Below are 22884 nucleotides of genomic sequence, written 5' to 3' on the forward strand. Positions count from 1 at the left end.
AATGACGTGTTTACATGAGTGTGCCTAGGGAAGAGTAACAATTTTTTTTTTGGGGGGTGGGAGCTAAATTGTGTGTTCAATTGACACTCCATATTGGACCCCAATTTAAGAGGAACTAAGAAAGAGTGTTTTTTTTTTTTCAGCTAAAATGGACAGAATGACATTTAATTACCCAAGCTAATAACATTTTGGTTCAATTGGAATTTTCCAATGGCTAGGTTTGATACTTCGATTCCCCATCTCCCAAATTGAAGGAAAAAAAAGGTGCATTTTTGTAATCGAGTTGAAACCAATCCAATGAAAATGCCAATTACCTAAAATTACCACAGTTGATATAATTTAATTTGACACAATATGCTTTCAAAATAACTCATTCCACCTAAGCAATCAACAATATACCATGAATTTACATCAAACTAGTGAATAATAACAATAAAAAAGTTTAAACTTTCAATTTGCAAATTTGTATGTTCCAATAAAAAAGTTTGTAGACATGCAAAATTTTACGAGCTTTCTTATAAGTTGATGTGTTTTGCCACTATAGATTTATGTTGAAGCAGTATAAGTATTAATAATAGGCAAACGTGAAACGTTAACAATAAGAATAAGATACCTTAAAAAATTGTGAATGAAAAATGTGAATTTGTGCGTGTCTCAATGTCTCTACTCTCTAGACCTATACATGTTTTTTTTTTTTTTGCAAAGAGACCTATACTGGCTATACATGTTTCAAATATACTGAATTCTCCTATTTTGACTAACTATAAATCATTTGAACTCAATTTAATTAATCCAGTGACTAAAAATGAGGTTTTTAGGTTTTTATTGCTTTGAATAAAATAGAAGGTCTTCGGTGTGAACTTATAAAAGTGATATGAGGATTCCTATCACTAAATCATACCCTGCGGTGGTTACATCTGTTCACTTAAGGGGAATAAGAAAAGAAAAACATTTTTTTGGAGCTAAATTGGAAAGAATAACATTTAAATATGCAAGCCAATGATTTTTTGGTTCACTTATAGCCTTCTCTGTGTCCCCAATGTTCAGGTTAGATCTCCATCCCCCAAATGGTGAGGTCCAATTGGTATTTTTTGTTCTCTCAAATGGTGAGGTCCAACCCCCATTCCCCCAACTTAAGAGGAACTAAGAAAGAATATTTTGGTTCAACATTTGAATACCCTTGTTAATAATCTTTTGGTTCAATTGGTATTTTTTGTTCTCTCAAATGATGAGGTCCAACCCCCATTCCCCCAACTAATGCAGGGAATATATATATATATGAAAAATGCTAACGAATGCCCTTAAAGTATTGGTTAATAATTCATTTAAAAAAAGTTTTTATAGGAAAAGAAAAAAAAAATTAATATTTTGACAGTTTTTTTCATTTTTCATAAAAGTTGTGTGTCAACCACCGCACACCCTTGGTGCGATGGTCACTCCACAGGTATAAAATGCTTGTGGAGTGTGGGGGACAAAGGCCGGAGTTCAAGTCTCCAAGAGGGAACTTCACACACATATACACTTAGATTAGGCTAGAGTAGAAATTCTATCTTGTATCAACATAAAAGTTGTGTCAAAATTTTTCTAAAATTGATTGTTAACCAATGCCTTCAAAGGACTTGTTAGCATGACTATATATATATTTATATATATATTGAGTACGCAAATTCAACCCAATCCAATTATAATGCGAAGGACCCAAAAGTAGCATCGGTAATGTAATTTAATTTTACACAATATGCTTTCACAATAACTCATTCCATCTAAACAATCAACAATATACCATAACTTTACATAAAAACTAGTAAATAATACAAAAAAATATAGGTCCGCCCAGCAACTCAATTCAGCTCAGACTCGGATTTCATTCATCACGAGCGGCAGCAGAGGCATCATAAATAAACTCAACTCAATTGTCTTTTTTTTCCCTTTCCCTTTTGTTTTAATCACCCAAATTAACTAGCAAGAAGATAGAGTTGAATTTGATAGAGTAGTAGCTGAAGATGTTCTTGGTGATGGTGATGACTGCTTCAATGTCACAGTTGGTAAAATGCTAGTTTTTCTCCTCTCTTGTTCCTTAATTAGATCTCCAGCAAACAATTCTAGCTTCTCTAAATTTGTGGTCTCAACCATCTTTTTCCCTTGAAATAAAACTGACTCCACATTTTTCTGTTCCAACATGCTTTCTGTCACGGCCAACATGTCCATGCTCTCGCTAGAAGATTTCATGCCCTTCTTCAAACCACCATGCTTTTTAGCTAGACTTTCATTTGCCTGAATGCGAACATAATCACTTGTCCGACACTGACCAAATGCCATTGAAACTGCTTGATCAACCTGTAGATTAAAATAAGAAAGGTTCAATGATTAGCATACCCACCTAAAACAAATTAATCAATTGAAACTCACTTTAATTTTCTTTTCTTTTTCTTTTAATAAGCTAAAAAAAAATACACAAAGGACAAGATAAGCCCACGTTCAGATTCCTTAGCCGACAAATTTTTTTCAAGTAAACAAGAATAATACTTTTTTTTGCTCAATAAAATAAAACTACTCTTAATTAATTAATTAAATAACCCTGTTAGGTGGCACTTTCATCACCATTACCATAACAATTAAGAGTGATGGAGTAATTGTTATGGATCCAATATATTTTATAACATAGAATTTGGTTTATGTTTAATGTATTTTAGTCATGTTCAACATGTCAATTTCGTTATTTTTGTAATTGTAATTTTTTTATAGTAAAATATGCGATAACTTACCATATCGGAAGCCCCATCGCCGGCAATTCTAACAAGCTGAGTTCCATTGCGAATTGAATTTGCAACATCGAATTGAGACTCCCCATTTCCTAAAGACACCACAAGCAGATCCTCAACTCCATTGCACATAGGAAACTCCTGCTTGTTATGCAGCACGTGCGTGATAGCCGCAGCCGTCGGATTATTCATCGCCACCTCCCCATTCACGGCCAAGATCTTCGTCCTCCCGTCCACCGACTTCATCTCCACGGGCCCCACGGCCGACGTGGCAGCGCACACGTCCTTCATCTTGAAATCGTAGCCGTCGAATTCCACAGCATCCGCGCGGGAAAACACGAACGGCCCGTTGCTGGAGAGGTCGTAGCAGGGGATCAGAACCGTCTTCAGCGTGTCCTTCAGGGTGGTTGACTCCCCAAAAGTCTTGGCGAGGAGTCTCTCCAGCTTCGCCGGACGGCGGAGGAGTCGCCGGAGAGTGCTTTCCGGCGACACCCGGAAGAGCTTGCGGCGGTTCTGGATGAGGAAGCCGAGCGCTTGGTCGGCTGTGTAAATGGGGTTGCCGTCTTTTCCTCGGGTGAAGAGAAGGGCGGCGAGGATTCCTCCGGCGCCGGCTCCGGCCACCACGTCGAAGAAGTGGGCAATGCGGGCGTTGGGGTTGCCGGATTTGCGGCGGAGAAATGACTCCAGTCGAGCGAGGGCGGTGGCGGCGAGGATGCCGTCGGTGGCGCCGCCTCCGTCGATGGAGAGGACTCGGACTTTTCCGACAGAATTGTTATTGTTATTGTTGTTGTTATTGCTGATGTTATTGTTGGTGGTTATGGGCTTCAATTTCAAGTTTTCTTGGAGGGGAGTGGTGGGAATGCTATCATAGCCGAAGAGGAACTTGGTTTCAAGGATAGAGAAGATTTCGTAAGACAATTTGTCTACGTCAAAGGAAGGGTCTTCTTCTAAGTTGAGCATTGGGTTTGACACTACTGTCACTGCAGCCGCCATTTTTATGAGTTGTTTTTCGAAAATCTTAATGTTTTTCTGAGAGAGAGAGTTATGACTTTAAAAGAGCGTGTGAGAGAAAGAAATGAGAATAGGAATAGGATGATGAAAATGGGGAGGCACCGGATTGCCTTTATATAGGTGTGGAGGTACATACGGGCGAGTGTCTCTGTCTTTGGTGTGCTGTGTCATTCACTCATTTGTGTGTGTGTTTTTATTTATTTAATTTTTTTTAATAAAATTTTTCTGTGATTTGTGAATGTCGTGGAATGAGCATTTGGTACGGTAGGCGACTAATCGGCATCCGAGTAATTAACTAATACTGATTATCATATGTTTTTTTTTTAATTAATTAATTTATTCTTTGTGTTTTTGTTGCTTTTTGGAATGGAGGGAGCAAAGAAATTTTGAAGTCCCAGTGGAAACACATTGGGTTCAGACCTTTTGTATTTCTTTTTCTTTTTTCTTCTTTGTAAACGCTTTAGTGTTCTTATACAAACCTTATTTTTATTCTTTCGATCTTTTGACTGAAATAAAATGACACCCAGCAAAGTTGAAACTCCATAGAATCACAGAGCTCTATCCTTATGTTATGTATCTTGAGTAATTACTATTTGGCACTACAGTAGACGTGGTCTTCACAATAACAAATGCAATCCAATTAATACTATTTATTTTTTTTGATGTCATCACTAGAAAAATCATTAGTGACTAAGTGAGCAACACATGGGGAACCTCCTTTAACCATATCGTGTCTTCAGTTGTGGTCCAAGCATTTTGCTGTATTATGGGCAGCTCTTTTAATTAGCCTTACAATTGATTGCCGAATGGACTATGGATTTTATTAGGGGTGTTCACGGTTCGGCGCAGCCAATTTTGGGGAGATTTTTGAGTTGCTTCACTAAGTTCCATATTTGTAAGGTCAAAACAACTGTCACACTACCTAGATTGGCTTTCAGGCAATTTTTGTAGGTAACATAAGTAAAATTCTAAGACCCACAACCACAAATTTTTTATGAAAATAACTTTTTTTTATCCATGTATTCTATATATATAACTAGATTCCCACTTTGATTTAGACTTTTCTGAAGGTCAAAAATACTTCATCCAATATCTAGTAAACTTCTCTTACAATATTTTAGGAATAGGGTATATAACATCACAATATTCCTTATAAACTTTCATTTTTTTAGAATGAAATTTTGGTGTGCGTTTGGATTAGGATGGAAAATTAGAATTATTTTACTATTCAATTTATTTTTACTACTATTCATGGATCCCACTACACTTTTTGATACTATTTATGGTTCACCATTCCACTAAGAAACTCACATTTGTTTAAAATTGCTGAGTTATAATTTTTTTTTAAAACAGAAACTGATTACTGACTCAGTAATTTTAAACAAGTGGGAGTCTTTTAGTGAAATGGTGGACAAGTGGCGTGGTCCACCAAAGGACTGTATAATTTCTCTCACTGTACTATTTCAACTAGCTTTTACATTTATCTACAGTACTATTTCAACAATAAATTTTGAGTTTCAGCAAAATAAGCAGTATCCAAATACACCCTTATATGATTCAAAAATACCCCACACCCCTAATATTTGGGACAACCCAGTAAAAATATAGAGAAATGATATGCCTACAAAATAGAACCACTCTCCCATTAATCTATTTCTTTAAAACAACTCTACTTAATAATTTTTTTTAAAAAAAGCCTCCCATAAAAATTCTAGAAAAAAAAAAACAATAACCCACGTTAAATAAAAAGCTTCCCAATCTAACTTAGAGTTGAAAAAATAAATCTTATCCCATAAAGAATTTCCAAGTTATTCGCTGCTCTTTTTCACTTATCTAAGTAAAATTATTAAATTTTACAATCCCAAATTTTAGGTTATAATTTTTTTTTCTTTCTTACACACGTTCAATTCTATATATAAAAAAAAACCCAGCATATATTTTAACATATGTATCAATTCAAATTTCAAAATATTGACAAAAGTTAAATACAATTTTTTCTTATAAAAAAACGTAGACACAAAAGTTTAATATTAAAAAACTGATAACCTCTTCTTTCTTCACGTTTTTTACTGCATCACAAACTTCCCCCTAAAAAACAACAACTTCCATTATCAACTTACGTCTCCCTCCCTCCCTCCTATTTAAAAGTGAGAAAACTTTTTATACCATAGTTTTAATTTCCTCATGTAAAGTTTATGGGCTATTTTGCTTCTTCGAGCGTCAAAAAAAAAAAAAAAAAAACTGTGTACAATCTTGGGTTTCTCCTCTCATAAAGGTTTGTAAGTTTCCTCTAATGTGTTTTATGATTTTATCTTTAGGGAACAAATAAAATTACATATATATTACTCAATGCAAATGTTTTTTTTAATTATATATATATATTCTTTCTTTACTCGGTTAAATTTACTTTGGGTTAGATTTGTGGCTGATATTTTGATTTCTTTCTATTCCTTTTAAAATAATAATCTTAATTATTTCTAGAACAATAACTCATGCTATGGAATTTTGATGAACCAAAACAAACTAAAGAAGTATGGAGTCAACTATGACATAGATAAGTGTATATTGGATTTTGATGTGGCTATAATTGAAAAGAAAATTATAACACTAAACCCAAAAATAAAATAAAAAACGGGAGTTCCCCCCTACTCTCCCCTCCCAAATATTTGAATTAGTCCGATAATGTTCTTAAAAAATTGTCTAATTGGTTTAGTAGTTATAGGGAATGTATTGTTTCCCAAAATTGTTAAATATCTTCTCGTATCTCTTAAAATTTTTAATCATTCATGTCTTTGAACACTTCATTAGTTTAATCTAAATTTTTTTACTCACAATGGTATACAATTTGGTAACTTATATTGAAAATGAAAATTGAAAAAATTTCATTATGGAAGATGGTGAAAGATGTATTTAATTCTATGAAACATTTAATTTTAAGGATATCACTATGAAAGATACTAACTTCTGTGTGTGTATGTGTATAAATGTATGCGTTTGTGTAAGTGTATGAAAGTTTGTATAGACTAATAAATTAGTAACTCAATATGGCCTCTCCAAACAAAAATTTCTAGCTCTGCCCCTAACCATAAGCCTAGATTTGAAACCCATGGCCATAACCACAACTTAAATTTGAAACCTAAAACTCATATCTGAAACCCATAACCCAAAGAGAGAAGATCTAAGAGATAGAGATATGAAAAATTGGAAAAATAGGTTGAGGTGATGGCATTCAATGGTGTAGTATCGTTGTCGGAATTTTGAAATGGCAACCGCCCACCGTATCGGTTGAAGTAAAAAATCTACGAAGCCCTCCTTTTGCCGCCCCAATCAGCGGTGGAATTTCTCTACAACAGTTCAATCAATGTGAAACCAACTCAATGGGTTGGCCTCGAATCAGTCATAGACACAACACCTCTAGATTTCATTACTTCAAATTTGAATTTCTAAGCCCTTTGACAAAGTAATAAGTCTAGACTCTAAAATATAAAAATTCAACAAGTTGAGATGTAAGTTGTTAATATTAAATAATAAAATGATATTAATAGTGGGCAATTTGAAAAATCAATAAAAACTTACCAATTTATCAATTACAAGAAACATTATTTATATATATATATATATATATATATATATTCATGGATTTGTGTCATATTTTGATAAAATATCTTGCAATAATTGGTGTGGAGTACCACGTTAGGAGATACAGTAAATATCTAATAATTTCCTTTATTCCTTGCGGTGGATTTTGAAGTCTTCCCTGTATTGAATTCAACATCAACATCATATGTACGGTCGAATTGAAATTTGTAGGTCCTTTGATATTGAAATTTGTAGGTCCTCTGATTAAGCAATAAGTCTAGAACCATAGGCTATTTCACAATTTTTATTTTGTTTTTAAAATTTTTATTTTGGTTTTTGATTTTTCGATTGTTAGTAGTAAATTTTGGATCCGAATTTGGTAAAAATAGGGTGTATAATTGATGTTTTACATTATCTAATAAGAAATTATCACATTAACATTTTAATTAAAATTTAATACGTCTTATCATATCTAATAACAATATAACATCTCAATAAACTCCAATTTGGTTGGATTTATATATGGATATTATAATTTTTTTGATACAAGATATAATTTCTACTCTAGCCTAATCTAAGTAGATATGTATGTAAAGCTCCCTCTTAGAGACTTGAACTCCGGCCCTTGCCCTCCACACCTTACAAATACTTATACTTGTGGAGTGACTATCGCACCAAAGGTGTGCGGTAGTGGATATTATAATTGATTGGTTATGGTTGTACTTATTCTTAAATATGTGATAAATGATGTGACATATTGAGATTGGAGGGGTAAAATATGAGTTTTACACCACATCATTACACAATTTAATCTCTAAAGTTTAATGTCATATGCCCTTTTTATGGTGAGATTTACTGTTTATGTAAGAAAAGAGAGTATAACATTTTCGTACTCTCGAAGTATTGTATAATTTTCCCCATATTATATAAATTGACTTGTTTTATAGAAAGAGAAAAGAAAAAAAGTGTTAATGATAAAAAAATAAAGTGGTATAGCTTATGAACCTATATAAAGAGAAATGATCTATGCTCTAAATATTTTCACAATACTTTTACAATAAATTTTAAGTGGCAAATTATTATTAGTAGTATAAAAAAGTAATTTCAATACTAAATTTAAATTAGAACCAATAATAACAAACCACCTATGATTTGTTGTGAAAATATTATAAACATAACACTTTTCCCTATATAAAAATGAACAATAACTTAATAGTTGTGTGAAAAATATTATAGGCATAGCATTGCATAACTATCTAGTAGATTGAGTTACCTATGCTTGTTCTTGTACCATGAAAAATATTGTTTGAATTTTCAAGTAAAATCCTGTTATTATATAATATAAAAATAAGAGAAGAGAGAGAAAGAAAAGACAAGTCACAAAGGCTGATGTTTTGCTATCAAGCATCCTTGTGAAAGCTCAATCAAAAAAAAAAAAAAAAAAAAAGGGGAAGCCATGGCCCATGTGAAAAACTTTTTTTTTTTTTTAAGCAATCTCAATAGAAAAAAATTATTGGGTACTCCTGGAGTACCATAAATGCGTACCATCTCTTACATAAATGGTGAGTCCCACCATAAATTTAATTAGTGGGACCCACCATTTATGTTAGAGAAGGAAGTACGCATTTATGGTACTCCGGGAGTATACAATAATTTCCCCCTGTAAAGACGTTCGTGTTGTACTGATTTCATTTTTTTTGAGTAATTATTTAATATTTAGAAGGCATTTATATTTTCAGCTCATAATAAGTCTCACTAATTAAATTTATCACAAAACTTATCATTATATAAAAGAATGAAGTCTCATATTGTTATGCTTAATTTGAAGGTACTTAATAATGCTTCCTAAATTTTTATGTAACAAAATTATAGACTAATAATAGAATAAAAGTACTATACACCTTTGGTATGATGGTCACTCCATAAGTATAAGAACTTGTAGGGTGTGGGACTGTGGGGGGCAAGGGGCCGAATTCAAGTCTCCAGGAGGAAGTTTCACACATATATACACTTAAATTAGGATATAGTATAAGTTCTATCTTCTATAATAAAAAAAAAAGGAATAAAAGACTTGTTTTACCGTACCTGCCAATCATTAAACCCAAAAATCTTCTAAATTTCTTAGTCCACAAACTGATCTGAACAAATTTCGCACTCTACAAATTTTTTTTAACAATTATTTAAATGAACTACAATAATCAAGGCTAGCCTTGTCTTGTAATTCAACAAAAAACATCTCAATACACATAAAACACACAGATATCTATATAATTGGATTCAAAGTACACCTTATATAATTTTTGATAACACAACTCAATACTTTTTATTTGATGTGTATCTTGATTGTTGGATTACATTTTTTTTCTCTTTTATCCTCCACTTTTATAAATTTCAAAATAATAAAAAATTAATAATTATCTGTCTATAAAATGTTTTTTTTTTAATTTTAAAATTGTACATAAAATACAAGTTTAGAGATTGAATAGTAAAAAAGACACGATTAATATGAAAATTTTAATCCAATAAGAAGTTATTGAATTATGAAACATTAATAAAGAATTACACCATATGTGACTTAATCATAGCCCATATATATATAAAAGCTACATAGACCTTTTCTTTTAAAAGAGAAAATCATTTTTCCTCCTAAAAAAGAAAAGAATTTAGAAATTATGTTTTCTATGAGAAAGGTAGAGGAACGTATCAAGCATCCTTGTCATTGAATGAAAAATGATTAACGGTAGAAAACAACCTAATATTGTGGGTGTACTTGCACTTTTTACTCCAAATTATGAAAACTTACGTACAATTAATCACCACCCCGATTGTAAAAAACTTCCCAAATTGTACCATATAGCTTGATGAAAACTTGCAATCACCACCCCAATTGTTAAGATAAACTTACGAATTGCATCTCATGACATGATTCACTGTTAAAATTGACAATAACGTGCAAGTCACATGACCTTAAAAGATTGAATTTCTCGTTTTTTCCTTGTAACTAATTAATGTATTTCCCATAAAAAAAATGTATTAAAGTTTTATAGTCGATTTTAGAGTTATTATGTGCTAGGTTATATTAAAGTTTTATGGTCAATTTTAGAGTTTTATGGTCGATTTCTCAACCCAATGAGATCAGTTCGGTTGAAAAATACTACAAACTCAATCCAACCTGACCATATACACTTGCAAGGTCAATTATTGGTGAGGGTTTATATAACTATGCTCCAAATCTAAAGTATCAACTTTCTTTTCTAAATTTCTCCACTTTTAAAGTGATTTTTTTTTGTTTGCTTCAATTTTTTCTTGTGCTCTTACTGAAACCCAATAACTTTGTGCAGAGTTGTCTGCTTGTTCTTCTAGAAACAATTGTACAAAGATGGCATACTTTGATTCATATAGCAATGAAGTATAGAACATGCTAACATTTAATGCTTGCTAAGGAATTGAAATAGCACTCTTCATCTGATGACTCCAATTAAATGTGATAAAGGAAGTCAGGACCCAATAATATATATAATTGGGGCCCAACATGCAGCAATATGCAACATCTCGTCATTGTAGTAAATTTACATTTGACTGCTGTCAATGGATATAAGTATCTATATATGTATTGGTTACAAATGTGAAAGATCAAGTTGACCATATACCAAAGCATATATGCACCATTCAATGATTCAAAGCTACAGAAATACAATCTCAGCGAAAAAATCCTAGTAGGGCCTCATAAGATATGTAGGGTTTTAGACTTTTAGTACGAAGGCTACAATGTTTATTTTCTCTCTCTCTAAAGCTTTTGGATGTACGGTTGTACCGACATATTGAGTGACAAATATCTTCTTTTCATCTCTCTTAATTTCTAGTACTTGTAGTAAAAGTTGAGAGAAGAAATTCAGCCACAAGTCCACAGCCAAATCTCACAAACTCTCAATAAATGAGCATATCTTTCCAGATTTCTGTACATCAAAACTACAGGGAAATGAAATCTAGGTGTTGGTACTGTCCATTACAGTTGGCCAGGGACCCGTACCAAAATGAAATCTACCAAACTGCTTAGCTGTGACAAAGAATGCAGCGCCTTTCATTTACTTCTATTGGGTCGGAGGATATCCCAAGTACGCGTTAGATAATAAAGGACAAGTGCAAATTGGTTTCATTCTTGCTCAAGTTCTGGGAAGAATAGGTTTTAGACCTTTGAAAAAGAGAACAATCCAAAAGTTATGCCTATTTGGGCTAAAAAAAAAAGACGCGAGTGACTGAGATTATAAGGTGGAAGTGCATGTTCTTCTTTTTCCTTGAATGTTTGAATCCCAAGATGGGTTTGGGCGGCAATCAAGTTTGTCATTAATTAAGCCAATTGACCATTAATGATTTTGTAAGTTAAAGGCATTAGCGTGGTTCAACGTTTAATGATTTTGAAGCCTTTATTCAATAAATTCTACTTTGTTAGAGATATGTTTTGTCTTTATTATTGCAAAAGGGAAAAAGAAATGTTTAGCTTCTGTCTACTGCAAATTAACACGGATGCAACACGCGTGTAGAATTGATATTGTGCAAGTCTTGTGTCTTGTTTAGTGAGCACCGAATTAAAGTCTTACTCGAGAAAAACCTCACAAATACTACTAAGGATTGGGTTAATGAGTGCCACAAACTGTTTTGGGAAAGGTAGGGCGTTTTTTATTAGGTACAGGATACATTAATTATCTATTTTAGAAAAAAAAAATTATGAAAAAATGAAAAAATTGATAAAAATTTAGCCATTTTTTTATAAAAAAATTTCATAACTTTTTTGAAAATGGTTTATTAATGTATGCCTTAAAGGAATGCATTAATAGAACCTTTTTTATTATAGTCGATTATCTTTTTTGTATGGTGTCATTGATCCCATGCTATGTAACAGGAATTACTAATTAGTAATATTACGTGTATCATTGAAACATTAATGAGACTATCATTATGTACATAACACATTTGTTATAGCTATCACTACTTTAACAGCTCAACTCTTATATTATGTGAAGCTATACATAAGAACTCATACCAGTCACGCTATACCACCACCGCAGCGGTTTAACAAGTGCATCGATCTGTTCACCCCTAAACATTTTCCTGTCGCTAAATAGTATTATAATTTATCTTATTACAGCTTGCCAAGCAATGGGACCCTAAATACATTATCTTCTTCTTTTCTTTTCTTTTTTTTTTTTCTTTTTTTTTTTTTTTTGGGTGTGGAAATGCCCAAATACATTATCTACAGTCTAGCTATAGACAAGAGCAAATCCTCGTCTCAGTATGAATGTCTGTGCCGATCATAAAGATAAAAATGTACATATCCACTATCCAGCACGAACGCTCAGAATTTGTAGTTTCGCCACGGTTTCCTTGCACATCACCGACGCTCAAGTTCATGCTCCTAACAATTATAAAAACAATGAAACAAACAACCTTAAATAAATAAATAAATAAATCGAATCAGCAGCCAAATATTTTGTCAGCCGTTGCTTTTTCTGGGTCATGTAGGGACACCGCCAAAAATTTCAGCGGTAGGTAGAGATAGATTTAGCATATATATATTTCTGTACCAACACTACGTACACTCATCTCAATTACTATAACATTGTCACCACGAATTGTTGTCGGAATCTCTTAAAAAAACTAATTATTGATTATCGTTTAGCATGCATTTTTTTTTCAACCCGACAATTGAATGGTTTCTTCATTATGTGGCTACACCTTTAATCATATTTGTTTACTAAATTAGTTGTTAGTAACTTTGATCATTGCGTTAGTTAAATATGGTTGGTTGAAAATGGGGTTTAATTATGATTTTAAATAAGTACATGTGTCTGATGGTATGGTACTGTGGATAGATAGAGAGAAATAATGTTAAAGCTAAGTTATAATATTTTATCATATGGTATATTTAATTTAATCATGTCGTAGTATAAGCGATGCTTTGGATGGATGGTGACAAAGACAAACTACTAAATAATAAATAAATAAAAGGAGCAACACGAGTGAGAAAGATCGAAGAGGACAAACGAGTCAAAAAGAAATAGCTGAGGGAGGAAGGTACGGATGGCCATTTCTTGAGAGTCACCACCCGAACAATAGTGCTATGTGATTGCTAGCCGACAGTCTTGCTGAATCATATTTTCAGTAATTGTTGGTATGGGGTACGTACGTGCAAGCAATTTTTATTTTATTGGAGAAATATAGAATAGAATGAAATTTGGCCTCTAGCAAGACTATATTATTGGGCTATATGATTGATTTTAATTTAGATCTCCATAGCTCATTGTTTCAGGCTTTCAGCCTTCACGGACTATATATGAAAGATTGTGTTCCTAATTAGGGGAAAAAATGTGTTTTCTTTTTCTTTTTCTTTTTTTTTAAAACCTTGTTGCATGAGAAATTAATAAAATTTAAAACTTTCTTTCTTTCCAAGCAATTTCTCTGTAACAGAGATAATTTTAATGTTTCAATGCACGTTGTACAGATGTGATTAGTAGTGTATTGAGAATCTTAGAGGCGCCTATGAATCTTCTTAAGATCTTTCTCCTACTACCGCATTGAAGATGACTTTTAATCTATTGATGCCAAATCTATGAAGTTTTGTAACTTTTGTTACGAGGATGTTCAAAGAAAATGCAAAGTACGTAACATTAATTATTGAGTAAGTTGCAATTTGAGAGTTTTTTTTAGTTGTTCTAGATCTTCGAAACTACAAATTTATATAATGTGTACATAACATTTATTATTGCTACGCTCATATTGGGTCACATCAGCGTAGTATCTAGGACTATTTTGGTTCACTATGGTCTAGTGCGGTCCATTTTGGTGCATTCGGTCTACTTTGGTCTAGTATTGTCTATTTTGGTCCAATTCGGTTAACTTCAATCTATTTGGTCTATTTTAGTCCATTCTTTTCACTTTAGTCTTTTTGATCCATTTTGTTCTATTTTGATCTAGTTGGTCGACTTCAGTCCATTCAGTACACTTTGATGATGAATTAGAATGAGAGGTTTGTGTAGAAAAAAGAGCCACTTCATTGACAATTATATCATCTTCTCCACGTAATGTTAATAGGTTTTTGATAGAGTTCTCTCTCTCTCTCTCTCTCTCTCTCTCTCTCTCTCTCTCTATATATATATATATATATATATGTTCCCCCTCTTTACATATAAAGGATGAATCGATTGTAAGGAGTACTAGAAACAAAATTCCAACTACACATTACAATTTTTATAAAATATCCCACTTGTATAATAATAGAATGTAAAACCATTATGTTTCCTTGAAAGAAAAAACTTACAAAATTTAAAATACTTTCAAATAACAAATATAAATAGCTTAATTTATAAAATTTAATATATTGTATTAATTAACTATACATTGTTAGAAAATAATCACATAATTTTAAAAAAGGTTTAGGACTAACACCTAAAAATCTCATTTACTTTTTTTTTTTTTCATTTTTCATTTCACTCAAAAAAAACAAATTGTCTTTTTTTTTTTTTTTTTGCGCATCACGCGGCTCTACAACTAGTTTGCTAAAAAGTTAAATGATTCCAAGATTTACCTAACTATGAAACTAGCAGTACGTCTATATCGATGGGAAACTCTTAACAATCACGAAAATCTCCACAACCACCGTGAACTACCCCTCACCTGTTATAGACCCACAACCGGATGGGTTTGGGTTTTTTCTTTTCGTGTTTTTGTGAGCAAAATTTGGGTTTGGGTTTTGTTTTTGTAAGCCAAATTTGTTGGTTTTTTGGTGGGATTTTCAGATTTGCTAGTTTTATTTATGGATTTGCAAAATTTCTGGGATTTGTTGGATTTTTTTTTTGGCTTGTTAAATCTTGGCATCCATTTGGATGCCAGGAAAATGTTGTTCTGTGATGATTTGTAATTTTGGGCCGGGGCTCGTGGGCTCTGACGTGGCGGATTTGGGTGCAACAAAAAAACCCATTTATTAAACTGGCCGGGTTCAAGTAACAAGTATAGGCCCATGGGTCGGGTTCAGGTATAAAGAAACCCGGTCTGAACCTGGCCAGTTGTCATTCCTAATTCCAAGCGTTATTTGATTTTCAGTAATTAAGTGCTATCTCCTTAATCTCATGTTTAAATTGTGTTAAGAATGTTCGATTCCTTTGCACGTGTTACTCCCCTAAGACATTTTAGTTGTGTACAACTGGCGAATCAAGTGATTTAAATTTGTTTATCCAACAAACTTATGGCTTTCCAGGGGAATCTAGATTCTTCCTTTAGACCCTTCTTACTAGGAATGTGGATTCCCTTTAATTCACAGGGCAAATCACGCCATGGAATTAGATGTCAGGGGAATCTGGATTCTCCCTTTAAACCCCTTTCCAACCGATTTGTTGGCGTGATTTGCAATTAAACATGAAAATCTTTAAACATTCCAAAAAATCCTAAAACATGACCATGTACCAAATGCCACATAAGTGCATTATGTGACCTATATGCAATCTGTAATTACAGCACAATTCTCTGTATTAAACATTAGGAAAAATGCTATATACACAACATTTTCAAAAGTTATCTCCCTCTAAAGTCTCACCCATTTCCTTTCTTCTCTTTTCTTCTCTAAATCTTTCCTCCATACCATGTACTCACACAAACTCCTCCTCACACTATTTGGCATCCTTCTACTGTTCTACTCCCTATCTTAGTTTTTGGGGATTGTACCTGTGATACTGAGACTGATGAACGTGAATATAATCAAGCTCTCAAATATAAACTTGCTGCTATAGGTTATATACTCGTAGCAGGTGCAATTGGTGTTTGTATTAATTCCAGTATTGGAAAAGAAGAGGACATCTTCTTCATTATCGAGGCCTTCATTGCTAGTGTGATATTAGCAACTGGTTTCATCTATATGTTGGAAAAATAGTATTGAGTGAATAAGAAATTTATGTTTAATTTGTTCACTTGAAGATGTTATTAAAAGTGATAAAAATCCCGAGTCCCACATAGGAAACAAAAGAGATAATATATGAGTTTATATGCTCATGGGCCAAACATTGGGTTGGGTTTTGGCATATGTGGACTGGGCCTTCTTGTCCAAATAACAATTTTTATTATTTTATTTTTTGAGTCAGTCAGTTTGTGCACATCAGTTTTTATTTTGAATAGTGTGTCTGTTCACTAACATATATAAATTCATAGTCCCTTATTCATGAAAACTGACATTTTGGAAAAATTTCTCTCAGAGAGAATAATTTTATGCATTCATTTGAGTCAAAGAGCAAGAAAGAGACATAAAGTAGTTCGCAGAGCACGAACCTAGTGTGCTTCTTCTTCGTGTTGTAGATCATTTTATCTTGGGAGGCAGATGTCTGTGAGTCTCAAAGCACCACGAATTGTGTGAATGGCAAAATCTGCTTTAAGGAGATTGTGTTTATTGAAAAACACTAAATGGGCAGTTGCACATACTCTGCGCAAAACTTAGAAAAATTGGGGTTGTATTTATTGTTTAGCATAAATATCTACTTGTTTATATTATAAATTAATTTGTGATCTTCGAAAGTTGATTACATGTTTGACTGTGCTGGTGATATTGATTTTTCAAGGCTATCCATCTTCTTTAATTATATTATATAAAATTAGGATGTTTGTCTCTTTGGATTTTTAATTGGTTGGGCATGGTGTAGAGTCATGTGTGTAGATTGTATGATTGATGTTTGCTTTGTTTCTAGCCTTTCACGTGTCTGTAATCTCTTATCTCTTGTTTGGCTTGTTATGCTTAATTAACAATGAGCTAGGATCGAATTAGTGGAAGACCATGCATGCCATTTATCTTTGGTTTGTGAACTTCAAAGCAGGGTGGTCGATACCGTACCGGTACCGGCCGTACCGGCCGGTACGTACCGTACCGGTCAGTGCACCGGTACCGGTACACTTCTATTTTGTACCGGAAAAAATACCGGGCGTACCGGTCGCGTACCGGCCATACCGGCCAATTTCGGGCAATACCGGCCAATACCGGGCATACCGGCCGGTACAGAAAAAAACTTTTTTTTTTTTTTTAGTTTTGTAATTTTTGAATTTTTGTAAGGACATAATAATAACTTATTTACACTAACTTATTAGTATTATTTGTTTTTTTAGTATGCAATGAAAAACTAAGCTTTCTATTTTTTATATTGTGTTTTTTTTTCCTTTTAATTAATACTAAAGTTTAAAACTATGAATAATTTTTTCTGAATTGAGGTAATATTTTATGATAAATTTTTATATTTACTATAATATAAGTGAAATATTATATGCTTATAACCATGGTTCTAGAGATTTTAGTGTGTGTATATAATATATATATATATATATATATAAAATAGCGGTAAACCCGAAACGGTACACCGGTATTGACCGGTATCCGAAATATATCGTACCGGTGGCCAAACCGGTACAGCCTCCGGTACGGTATTGACTTCCTTGCTTCAAAGAGATGTTTAGAACTTCCCATGGGTAAAGGATATTAATGTTTGTAGAAGCATTTCGTATATCACTTTCATGAAGAAGAAGTTTCAATCTATTTGATCTTTGGCTGTTTGATATAGGTAATTCTTGCATTTGAATTATACTAGTCAAGAATTATTAAACATGTCCTCAAACCTGGTATTTTCATGTTTAATAATTCCAATGAGGATTATTTGGATTTGTGTAAATCTAATAATTCATTCTGTGAATAAAATGACTCTTTAGTGATATACATGATGTTTGACTGGTTTATAGTTTATAGTAACTAACTATGCTTTGAATGTCAATCATGTGTCCTTGGTCTTATATGTGCAATGGTGCATGGGCTAGATGAACTATTATTTTTGGGTGTGGCTTCCATCTTAGTCATCGGTTAGCTTTTTATCATGTGACCCTTTAATTGTTAATCAAAATAGCATTATGAGAGCTATTATTTACAATTTCAAAAGTGGGGATATAAGCCCAATATTTGGTTGTGTCAAATTTGAGAAAATAATGAGACAAATTGCACATTGGTGAGATTATAATGATCGGGTTTCATAATGGCTGAGTTTGAAGCCCAAGGCCAAAGATATTATTTATTATAAGGAACACTTTTTTTTTGGGTATTAATAATAATGATACATAATTGTTGTATTTGAGCACATATAGCCTTATTTAATTACATACATGTGTGAGTATATATATATATATATATATATAATTTTTTTTGAGCATGTGTGAACTTGATTTGATATTAATGTGTTTAATCCCAATATATGTTTTGTAATATTTCTTTGTATAAATTATATGTTACATGCCTTATTTGACATATTTGGGTTGTCTAAAATGTGGTATGCACAAGAGTCTAGTGCTTATAAGTAAGCAATAATGAGGTATTAGAGTTTCATTTATTATAAGAATGAAGTTGAGAAATAACTCAATGAATGCAATAAATTTTTCATTACCATAGAACTTGTGGGGGGAAGCTATTATTTCCACCAATTATTTGTTCATTGAGATGCCTTAAAAGAAACCACTAAGACACTTTGCGAATTCTAGAAAGAGTGATCGTCTTTTCATAAATTCTTTAAATGTGGGGGTGTTTGATGAAGGTGGTAATTCCTATTCTTAAAGGATAAAAAACCACTGATTATGTTTTCATTGGTTATGGTCATAACAATAGTGCATAGTACTTTTCTAATTTATGTGTCTATTATTCTTATATGCATGGAAATTAATTAGAATATATTTCAAGTGCTAAAAAAAGTTTGAGTCTACGTTTAATATCTCTCATGATCAAGAGTTGATGGAAGAGAGGTTGAGCCTAAGTGTAGTAATAGGACAAACACCATATTCGTTTTGTCCAAATTTTCTAATTCATATGTTAGTAGATGAACTTAAAAGTTTCAAAGAAATGATATCCTGAGGTGCCTTCTTGGAAAAGAAATTGCCAATAGTGCAATTAATCCATTTTACAAATCTATGCATAGTAGTTGGTAGACCTACCATAAAAGGATGACGTCTTGACACACCATAAACCAAAGGGGTTAAGGATTCTTGTACAAGGAAACAAAGTGTGTAGGCTTGTTAAATCTTTTTATAGATTGAAGCAAGTTTCAATGCAATGACTTGAGAAATTTGACAATAAGATGATGTCAAAATGTGTTTAGATTTAATACGACTAGTGTGTGATGTGAAATATATCACAAGAGGTTATGTCGTTGCGGGATATGCTCGTGAAGGTAGCAATAATAAAAACTACAAAGATGATTTGACTAATGAGTTCAACTCGAAAGATGTAAGTGTTGTAAATGTGATACAAGAAATGAACACAACTATAAGAATAAAATATGTTCGAAAATGAGCTGTGTGAATTCTATTTTCTTGGTATACACAAACGGCTGACAATTCAAAAATATCGTGTTCACTGATTAGCTAGTATATCCAATAGTCTTTCACAAAGGAAGGTTCAAAGCCAAAAGTCACCTCTCCAGATACAGTAACTTTTCTTCTACTCTCTCTATGTCTGCATCATCATTTGCATTGTGTTTTATCAATTTCCATTCATGTGAAGGATTATTGGAAAAATAGTATTGAGTGAATAAGAAATTGATGTTTAATTTGTTCACTTGAAGATGTTATTAAAAGTGATAAAAATCACGAGTCCCTCGTAGGAAAGGAAAAAGATAATATATGAATTTTTTATGCTCATGGGCTGGACATTGGGTTAGGCTTTGGCATATGTGGACTAGGCCCTCTTGTCCAAATAATTGTTTTGATTATTTCATTTTTTGAGTCAGTCAGTCTGTGCACAACAGTTTTTATTTTGAACAGTGTGTTTGTTCACTAACATATATAAATTCTCAGTCCCTCATTCATGAAAACTAACATTTTAGAAAAAAACTCTCTCGGAGAGAAAATAATTTTCTGCATTCATTTTAATCAACAAGAGAGAGAGAGAGAGAGAGAGAGAGAGAGAGAGAGAGAGAGAGAGAGAGAGAGAGAGAGAGAGAGAGATACATAGAGTAGTTCGCAGAGCACGAACCTAGTGTGCTTCTTCTTCATGTTGTAGATGATTTTATCCTGGGAGGTAGACGTCTGTGAGTCTCAAAGCACCACAGACTGTGTGAGGGGCGAAATCTGCATTAAGGAGATTGTGTCAAACACAAGACTTGATCTGAATCATTCATCCTTCACGCATTTGGTTTGTGAGTTTTTAATTATTTGCAGATTTCTTCTTATATATACGGCATCTATTTATTGTTTTTGTTTATCACTTATTACTTATATTTAGATCTATGTATTGTTCTTTTTATTTTATCACAAAAGTAAATTGTTGAAATATATCCAACACCATATACTTTCTGATGCTTTTAAGAACTTGAAGTCGCAATGTCTTAGTGAGAACCCATTTGAGAATTTCCCATTCATGGGCTTCGTGGCAATGGTATCTGCGATTGAAACTTTGACGGTTGATGCATTTGCAACTTCATATTATGAGAAGTCTCGCCTCAACAACACTAAAAATCAACATGGGATTATTGGAGATGTAGAAGAGTCTGGAACTCATGGTCATGTTCATGGATCCTCTTCTTTGGTTGACAATTTGGCTTCATCGGCCCTTATTCAGCATCGTGTCATAACGCATGTAATTTTATCTTTGGAATGACATAATATTTTCAAACTCATTTGGATGGATTTGAAATTTCATTAAAAAAAATGTTTATAAAGGGAAATTTGAATTTTTCATTTATTTATTTAGTTAGTTAATTTCTATATTTCTTATATATTTGTGTATATTCTATTTTCACCAACCTTTGAACCATCTAGTCATGTTTATTATTTTATTCTATGAAGTGGTAATCAAGAAGGGAATGGCTTGTGTCCAGTGACCAGTTCCATTGGACATGTTGCGATGCGGACACGTGTCCAATGTCCGTATCCCAATGTGTCCAATGAAATTGGCCACTGGACACAAGCGCCACCTAATGGTGAATTATTGAGTCTTATTACAGTACTTAAGGTTTTGGAGTTGGGAATTGTGGTATATTCTGTCATAATTGGAGAATCTCTGGGTGCTTCTAGAAGTCCCAAAACAACAAGGCCTCTTATAGTTGCATTGTCCTTCCATCAGTGCTTTGAGAGCATGGGACTCTTGGTGGAAGTATCTCTCAGGTAATTTCTTTCATATTTTTGCTTGATTTTCATCCAGCTTTTGAATATCTTTAAAAAAGTTTGTCAAAAACTTTCAGCTCGTACGCATTTTGCAAGAAGAATCTTTCAAGTCTTGTGCAACAAGCCTTAGTTTAACTTATTCCAGAAGATTTCGTGTATTACAAGAAGTTTGTATTCAACCTGAAAATTTACCTTAAATTACCTAAGAGATACTTCCCCTTAAATTGTAGTATAGATAATCAATCTCAATATGTTTAAAGCAGATAAGGACCTCAAAGCAGAAGAAATGAGACTTGCGATGAAGTCTTGGCCTAATGGGATTCTCAGCTTAGGGGATAAGTGATGGAGATTTAGTTAAATTCCTTAGTTAGCAATGGAGTTCATCAAATAGACTCGCTAGCCTTTATTATTTTCTTTCAATATTATGGGTTGGATTAGTTATTATTAACTTAAGGTAAATTTTACTAACTACCCTTGAGATTTGGGTTAATATCAAGGTGGTCCAGAAGATTTTAAAACTGACAATTTCAATTCCTAAGTACAAATAACTCTGACGCCATTAACCTCAGTCCTCTCATCCCTTTATCTGACTATCTCTCTTCTCTTTCTTGACTAATAAAATAGAAACTCTCCTATAATTTTCTCAGTAAACAAATAAGGAAAGAAAATGCTTGAATGGATCCAACAATCAAAAAAGAAAATACACAACAAAAATCACAAAACCATCAAGAACCATGACAAAAAAAAAAAAAAAATCAGCCTCTCAACTCAAAATCCTAATTCAAAACCAAAACCAAACGCAACAAATCAAAATCTTTCTTAACCAAAAACCCAAAACATCTTCTCAAATTCACAAACACTGCCCCCTTCCCCTATATATATATATGTGTGTGTGTGTGTGTGTGTGTTTCTCAAAAAAAAAAAAAAATCACAAACACTGCTCACTCCATCATTGAAACCCCTCACCAATGGCTCATAAGCTCGGCGTATTCACTAGCAAAAGAAAATATTTGCTCAAACCACAGCAAACTCACAAAACCTTTGCTCAAATCAAAGCAAACCCACCTCGCTGATTCGAACAAAAAACCACAAACATCCGCTACCAACCCACCACTAATCCAAACCAAAATCACAAACCTCCACTGCTGACCAACAACCAATCCAAACCAAAATCCACACCTCCACTGCCGACCCACAAATAACCTAGACTAGAATCCACAAACAACCTCTACCGTTGACCCACAAATAACCCAAAGCAAAATCCAAAAACAACCTTCCCTGCTAACGCACAAATAACTGTAGAATCTTTCAATGATCATGGCTCACCTACACAATAGGCATGATCACATCCTATTTTAAACACTTTTTT

At 33.1% G+C, this 22884-nt stretch overlaps 1 protein-coding gene and 1 pseudogene across 1 annotated transcript; one reads left to right on the plus strand and one right to left on the minus strand.

The window, feature by feature from the left end:
• Positions 1 to 1705: 1705 nt before the first annotated feature.
• LOC142633742 (patatin-like protein 3) lies at positions 1706 to 3859 on the minus strand. Its single transcript, XM_075807997.1, has 2 exons — positions 2766 to 3859; positions 1706 to 2337 (listed from the first exon to the last, which is right to left on the minus strand). Exons 1-2 carry the CDS (start codon positions 3753 to 3755, stop codon positions 1960 to 1962), a joined length of 1368 nt encoding a protein of 455 aa, XP_075664112.1. The 5' UTR covers positions 3756 to 3859; the 3' UTR covers positions 1706 to 1959.
• A 12126-nt stretch (positions 3860 to 15985) lies between these two features.
• On the plus strand, positions 15986 to 21858 carry LOC142635569 (zinc transporter 1-like; annotated as a pseudogene).
• The last annotated feature ends 1026 nt before the right edge of the window (positions 21859 to 22884 follow it).

The sequence above is a fragment of the Castanea sativa genome, chromosome 5, assembly GCF_040712315.1.
Source record: "Castanea sativa cultivar Marrone di Chiusa Pesio chromosome 5, ASM4071231v1".
In the NCBI taxonomy this organism is placed as follows: domain Eukaryota; kingdom Viridiplantae; phylum Streptophyta; class Magnoliopsida; order Fagales; family Fagaceae; genus Castanea; species Castanea sativa.